The 7,654-nt window shown below is 49.8% G+C and overlaps 1 protein-coding gene across 1 annotated transcript in view; it reads left to right on the forward strand.

Annotated features, from left to right (window-relative positions):
* Positions 1-6,902, forward strand: part of LOC103020472 (ultra-long-chain fatty acid omega-hydroxylase) — a 28,819-nt gene extending 21,917 nt beyond the window's left edge. The window contains exons 7-13 of the mRNA XM_007173450.2: positions 1,421-1,688; positions 2,671-2,737; positions 2,849-2,978; positions 4,495-4,628; positions 5,562-5,626; positions 6,286-6,368; positions 6,725-6,902. Coding sequence (XP_007173512.2) covers positions 1,421-1,688; positions 2,671-2,737; positions 2,849-2,978; positions 4,495-4,628; positions 5,562-5,626; positions 6,286-6,368; positions 6,725-6,902 — 925 coding nt within the window. The remainder of the gene's footprint in view (positions 1-1,420; positions 1,689-2,670; positions 2,738-2,848; positions 2,979-4,494; positions 4,629-5,561; positions 5,627-6,285; positions 6,369-6,724) is intronic.
* The last annotated feature ends 752 nt before the right edge of the window (positions 6,903-7,654 follow it).

A 7,654-nucleotide genomic window follows, 5' to 3' on the forward strand; every position in this document is an offset into this window, starting at 1 on the left:
TAACTAATCTTCCTTCTGTCTCTATGGATTTGTCTTTTATGGAAATTTCATATAGATGGAATTACACAGACTTCTGTTTCTGGTTTCTTTCAGTCAACATATTGTTTTCAGATTCAACCACGCTGTAGTTGAATTATCAATAATTCGTTTTAAAAATTGCTGAATAATATTCCATTTACCACATAATACCATGTTTTGCTTATCCAGTCATCTGTTTGTAGACATTAAGGTTGTTTCCATTTTTTGGCTATTATGAGCAATGCTGCTATAAACATTTGTGTACAAGGTTTTGTGTGAACGTTTTAAATTCTCTTGAGTATATACCTAAGAGTAAAATTACTGGGCTGTACGATAATTCTATGTTTAACCTTTTTTGGAACTGCCAGACTTTTTCCATAAGTTGGTTGCACCATTTTACATTCCTACCAGTATGTGAGGGCTCCAATTTCTCCACACCCTCATCAACACTTGTTATTATCTGTCTTTTTGATTATAGCCATCCAATTGGGGTAAAGTGGTATCTCATTGTAGTTTTTTTTGCATTTCCATAATGACCAATGCTGTTAAGCATCTTTTCATATGCTTGTTGCCCAGTTGTATGTCTTCTTTGGAGAAATGTCTATTATATTCTTTCCCCATTTTAAAATTGGGTTATTTGTCTTTTTTATTATTGAGTTTTAAGAGTGCTTTATATATTTTAGATACAAGCTTCTCATCAGGTATATGACTGGCAAATATTTTCTCCCACTCTGTGGATTGTAGCCATTTAATGATGCTGCATCTATTTAGAAGTCCTCATCCCTCTTTGGGCCTGTTTTAAAATGTACCTAGAATTTAGTTTTATTCAGGTATGGTGAGGCCAACAGATCAAGAAACCATTGCCATTGAAAAGATAGTTTGTTACTTACTGCTCCCAAGATGAGGGGGCATGCCACACCACACAGGGCCACATGGGGAAGCACCAGAAGAAAGCATGGCAAAAACATTTTTTGGGGGTGTTCTACAGGAAGGAATGGGAAAAGCAGGGTATGCAGGCTTAGGATTGGCTAGTTTGAATAATTTCAGCAGGCTCTGGGGCACAGGGGTGCCCCCAAGTTATCCAGTGCCTGGCCCTGGGGTGATTAAGGCAGGGGGATAGTGGCTCAACCCAATAATGTTTGGAGTATGGACTCTGGATTGGTTGGTTTGCAAAAGAAAGGCATGCTCCTGGGTGAGTCATTTGCTGTCTCTAAGAAATGGCTAGTCCTGGGAGGGGTGGTATCTCTCCAGTCAGTGAGGCCCCAGGTGGCAGAGCATCAAGAATACAAGGAAATAAGAAAATAGAGTTAATTCAGGGCCTCTCTTTGTAACCTGCCCATGGGGAGAGGAAGCTTGTCTTAGGGTACGGGGCTTTGCTCATGGCCTTTCTTCTCCCTGGCAGGAAGATGAGTGATTACATCTCGGCCATCATTGAGCTGAGTGCACTGGTGGTCCGGCGTCAGTATCGCCTGCATCACCACATTGACTTCATCTACTATCGCACAGCAGACGGACGGCGTTTCCGGCAGGCCTGTGACACCGTGCATCACTTCACCACGGAGGTCATCCAGGAGCGGCGGTGGGCACTACACCAGCTGGGGGCTGAGGCCTGGCTTAAGGCCAAGCAGGGCAAGACCTTGGACTTCATAGATGTTCTGCTCCTGGCCAGGGTGAGGCTGGACCCTGGAAGGTGGAGCTCTGCCCAGGACAGCCTCCTCATGAGTTGCAGCAATTGTGTAAAATGATAAACATCCAAATTAAAATGGATCTAGAATGCAGGCAGATGCAAAACACGTAAGACTGTATTTGTTCGTTAGGGTTGCCGTAAAAAAGCGCCCCACGCTGGGTGGCTTAAATGACAGAAATAAATTTTCTCAGTGTTGGTTTCTTCTGAGGCCTCTCTCCTTGGCTTGTAGCTGGCTGCCTTCACCTGTGTCTTCACATTGTCTTCCCTCCGTGCATGTCTGTGTCTTCATCTCCTCTTCTTATAAGGACACCAGTCATACTGGATTAGAGCCCACCCTAATGACCTCATTGTAACTTAATCACCTCTGCAAAAGTCTTATCTCCAAATTAGGTCACATTCTGAGGTACTGGGGGTTAGGATTTCAACTTAAGGGTTCTGGGGTGGGGCTGGGGAGGGACAGAATTCAGTTCACAACACAAAGATGAAATACAAGACCTTGAAGAAATGTGACACTTGCAGAGATAGGTGGTCACCTATTTGTGGTGCTTCTGTGGAGTTTCTGAGCAGCAGCTGGGTTCTGGATTCAGACAGTCCTGCATTCCAGTTCGATAATAGCTCTGCTGCTTCATGGATGTTTGACCTTAGTCATCTAAGTCTTCCCTCTGAGCCTCGGTTTCCTCATTTACAGCATGATGATCGTAAGACCTGATCACAAGATTGTTGTCAGGCATCTGGCAGGATGCTTGGCGCTAGGAGCTGCTGAAGAAATACAAAGTCCCTTCTTCCTCTCATCTTTGGCTCTCTTTCCATCTTTCTTAGACAAGTTGCATACATCTATCTGCCTGGAATCCTTTCCCCTGCAGCTTGGCTTAAGATAAAGAAGGGGGTGTCTTGACTTTGGAAGAACTCCTAGGATGTGGCGGGTGGGACGAAGTGAGCTGAGCAGAGTCTGCTGCCCATTCCAGGATGAAGATGGGAAGGAACTGTCAGATGAGGACATCCGAGCTGAGGCAGACACCTTCATGTTTGAAGGTGAGGACATGGGGTGTGGCTGGGGAAGGATGGGAAGGGGCCCCATTGTCTGAAGACAGCATCTCCACTATCTTTGGGCAGCATCCATATAAGCTCCTTATCTGCCTGCAGGTCACGACACAACATCCAGCGGGCTCTCGTGGGTGCTGTTCAACTTGGCCAAATATCCAGAGTACCAGGAAAAGTGCCGGGAAGAGATCCAGGAAGTCATGAAAGGTCGGGAGCTGGAGGAACTGGAGTGGTTAGTCTGGGGTCATGGGGGTAGTGGGGGCAGGTTGAGTTCAAAGCCTTGAGTATTAATCTCTCTGCTCTACCACTTACTGACTGTCTAACCTCAGACAAGTCACTTAAGCTTCTTGAATTTCAATTTCTTCAACTGTAAAATGGGGATGACAAGTAACGCGTATGCCTACCTCATAATGCAGGAGTTCTTAGTTAAGAGTGTCTTAGTCAGCAATGGTTGCAATAATGCTGCCTAACAAACAGCCCCCTAAATTCAGTGGTTTGCATTTATTTATTGCTCTTGTCTGCACATATTTCTTGCTCTTGTCTGCATATTACTCTTGTTACTCTGGGCTGCACTGAGTTGAGTGGAGATGCTTCCAAGCTTAGGTTTGTGTTCAGGTTTTTTCCATGTCTCCTCATTTTTCATGGACCAGCAGCCACGCTGGGCATGTTCTCCTCAAGACAGACTCCAGAAGCACAAAGAACCACACAACTTAAAACCTCTGCTTGCATTGTAACATTCCGTTAGCTAAAGCAAGTCATCTGGCCAATCCCACCATGAATGGGGTGGGACATATGCTCCAGCCGTCTGAGCAGAAGATACTCAGAATCACATGGCAAAGGGCATAGTGTAAAATTCCAGTGTGGGGGGAAGTGTAAGAATCAGGAATAATAAACCGATTTACTTCAGATGTGTGGCTGTGTGGAGCTGATTCTGGGCGATGCAAAGAAAACACAGCATTGAACAGCGAGAAAGTTCCTTTTGGTTCATTGTCAGCCATTTGGATTATGACCTCAGGGAGACACTTTCAGTTGGTGCCATTGTGTCTTTGACACCTTGCTAATCCTTGCTAATCTGCCTTTTTAACAAAGGGAGAAGATACCTCAGGTTCTGAGAATTGGGCAGGAGGTGGTATCTAGCCAGAATTTAATAACTGTCTTCTGTTTTCCCAGTGGTGTTTGTATTTATGGATACCTTTATGCCAGGCATGCCATTTGCCCTTAATGGTAGCAACAGAGAGTTTCTATGAAAGATAACCTGTTAGTGTAAAGAAAACAATCTAGATCATAAACCAAGGGTTATAATTAATCCAATTTTGTGCCCTGAAGTCCAAAGGAAAAAAAGCTAATGTACTGTAAGAAGAGGATGTATGGGTTTATAAATACTGAAATTGATCTATACAGGCTGGTAAATTGCTGCTACCCCAGGTCCCCCTGGCTGTCCTGGCACCTCCCCAGGGATGCCCCCTGACCTCCACGTAATTCATCAGTTAAAGGGTTAATGCTGGGCTCACAGACATCTGGCTAGTGCTGCTCTAATTGGTCAGGGGTCAGATATTTTACTTGCTGAGGATTAGAGGTGTGTGCAGGGCACAACTGCAAATGCCTGAAGTTGGGGCAAGTCTGAGATCCTGGACTGGTTTCCTGCAGTTGCTCCTAATTGCCTGTGCACATGTGTGTGTATATGTGTCTGGGGAAGGGGGTGGCACCATGGCCTGGACCCTAGTCAGCCACTGTTCCACATTCCCCAGGGACGACCTAACCCAGCTGCCCTTCACCACTCTGTGCATCAAGGAAAGCCTCCGCCAGTTCCCACCTGTGACCCTGATCTCCCGCCGCTGCACGGAGGACATCAAGCTTCCAGATGGGCGCATCATCCCCAAAGGTGCCCTCTATGTGCTCCCTGCTGCCTGCCTGCTCTATTACCCTCCTCTATTGCCTGCCCCAGGTGCACCATCCCTGTAGGCAGTTTATAGCCTGTTGCTTCTGGGGTGATGGGGGAGACTCAGTTGTGTGTGTGTGCTGGGGAGATAGAGGTTGGTGAGTCCAAGCAGAAAGGAAGGAGTGGGTTTGGCAGGGTGGGCCCTGTGAGGGTGCAGGTAGGGAAAGGTTGATTTCATTCCGTTGCCAGATATTCCCTGGAGACCAGGTCCTGTCCTGGGTGATGCTGGGCATCTAGAGAAGCTTCATCCCCAGGCCCAAGCTTTGAGTACCACCCAGACTGGGGAAGATACATCAGGGCACAGACATTCCCAGACACATGGGGTGAGGGATGGGCTAAAGGGAGGGACAGAGGCTGGAGCAGTCCCAAATAAGGAGCGATGGCTGTATCTGGGGTGGAATGCAAGGAGATGGGTGTATCTGGGATGGAATGCAGGGAGGGCTGCCTGGAAGAGGGAACGTGAGAGGTGAGCCTTGGGGGTTGGAAATGAGAGCATGTTTATGGAGCAGAGCCTCAGGGTGCAGACAGTGAAACGCCTTGAATGCCAGGTTGAGGCACTTGAACTTGATCCTCAGGGCAGTAGGGAGCCATGGGAGGTATTTGAGCTGAGGAGGAGCAATGTCAGATATATGAGTGAGAAAGATCCCTGTGTGGCCAGGATGGCAGCTAGAAAGATGGTGATGGGAACCTCTTATGGAGAAGCAGGGGGAGTAGATGGGGCAGCAGAATTTTTTAGGGAAGGATGGGCAGGAAAGGGTGGCAGATGACTTGTGGGAATAGCATGGCTCCAGGGAGAGCCGGGGAGGCGTAGGTCTCCAGAGGAGGTCCTGGTTTCCCTCGGTTCCACTGACCCAATGACCCCACCCCTCCCCACAGGAATCATCTGCCTAGTCAGCATCTATGGGACCCACCATAACCCTACAGTGTGGCCTGACTCCAAGGTGAGCTCCTGCCCCAACCCTCCCTTCTCTCAGCTTCTTTCTTCTCAGAAGGGGCAGTCCTTGGTCAGCAAGGCCTCCCCTCCCCTCCTCCCTAGGGAGCCAGATGGCAGGGCTGGGTGTAGGGCTTGAGTACTCCTTCCATTTATTCACCCATTCACTGTTAATTCATTACATCAGCAAATCTTTATTGAGCATCTATCGTGTGTCAGACCCAGTGTTGGGCACTGAGGACAGAGGAAGTTACTGTCTTTGCTCTCACGGAGCTCACAGTGAAGTGCAGAGGAAGGAAATAAGCTAATAAACAAGATTATTTTGGATATTGATAAATGCGCAAAGGAAACAAAACTGGAGTGGGTCGGGGGGAGGGGGAGAGCACTTTAGCTCACACGGTGAGGAAAGGCCTTACCAAAGAAGAGATGTTTGAGCTGAAACTGAAAGCGTTCACACTGAAAAGTGAGGAGCAGGGAAAAGTGTGTTCCACATGGAGCAAACAGCAAGTGCAAAGGCCCTGTGGTGGGAATGGGAAGGAGACAGGTGTGGCTGGATTGTAATGAGGTTCTCTCTGTCCTGCTGGTCTGGTTCCCAAAGGCTGAGGGCGGGAACCAGGTTGGGATGGCTGAACCAGCCCTCAGGCTCACCCCCAGTCTGCTCTTGCCTAGGTGTACAACCCCTATCGCTTTGACCCGGACAACCCACAGCAGCGCTCCCCGCTGGCTTACATGCCCTTCTCTGCAGGACCCAGGTAACTTCTATTTTCCCCAGTCCAGGTGAAGCGTAGGAGGAACATCGAGGCCAGTGGTAGGTCAGGGATGCACCCATCAGGAGCAGAAACCACGTCCACTCGGGTGTCCCCGCCAATCCGGTACCCTTTTCGTGCCCTCAATACACCAGGGAGCCCCCAAATCAGACTCTGCGATATCCATGGGTACCAACTATCTACTGTATGCCAGGCCCTGAGTTCTGGGCTCACATGCTCCTAACGGCTCTATGATGCCTTTGTCTGAAAGTTGAGGTTCAGAGGGGGAGGTCATTTACCACATCCCAGGGACCCCGCACACACAGCGGCTGGGCCTGAGCCCCCTGTTCCCCGTCCTTCAGGAACTGCATCGGACGGAGCTTCGCCATGGCTGAGATGCGCGTGGCCGTGGCGCTGACGCTGCTGCGCTTCCGCCTGAGCGTGGACCGAACGCGCAAGGTGCGGCGGAAGCCCGAGCTCATTCTGCGCGCGGAGAATGGCATCTGGCTCAAGGTGGAGCCGCTGCCTCCGCGGGCCTGAGGGTCGGCGCGCCCCTGAGGATTCCCGGGGGCCCAAGCCCCGTCCAGAGAGGCCCAGATTCCGCCCCCGAGGGCCCAGGCCCCGCCCTCAAGATCCTGAGGGCATAGACCACGCCCGTCGAAGTCCAGGCTCGTTAAGCAGCCTGGTGGCGCATGCCACACCCACTTAAGGCAAGGCTCCGACCCTGGAGGGTCTGATCCCGCCCCCTGAGGTCCAGGTCCCGCCCCCTGAATGCCAGTTTCTGCCCTCTTGTTTGATGGACCAGGATTGGCCACTACCCTCGGGCTCAGGCCCCGCCCCAGCATCCTTCGGATTCAGGTCTTCAGGCTCCGCCCACTGAGCCTTCCAAGGACCTAAGACCTGACACCTAAGGCCTCCAGGATACAAGCCCAGTCTACTTCAGATCCCAGCTGGCTTTTAAACTGAGGATTTGAGAACTGGAGCCTGAGATCAGAACCTTGAACGCGAACATCACCTTCTTGAGGCCCCCAGCTTATGTGGATGAACTCCTCAGGAATCAGGTTGCATCCCAGGGCCCAGGCTGTTTGTTGTTGATTTGTAAACCCAGACTCTCCCTTTCAAGCTCCTTCCTTCCTCCCTTGCTCAAAGGCCCTTTGCTGAGTGTCCTGATTTTTGCAGAATAAAAGCAGGGGATGCAGACATCCCCCATCATCCATCCCCTAGCCAGATCAGATCCTTACACCCGGATTCCAGCAAGGAAATGAGGGATCCTGGACTGTTGGGAAGCTGTG

The sequence above is a fragment of the Balaenoptera acutorostrata genome, chromosome 2, assembly GCF_949987535.1.
Source record: "Balaenoptera acutorostrata chromosome 2, mBalAcu1.1, whole genome shotgun sequence".
Classification (NCBI taxonomy): domain Eukaryota; kingdom Metazoa; phylum Chordata; class Mammalia; order Artiodactyla; family Balaenopteridae; genus Balaenoptera; species Balaenoptera acutorostrata.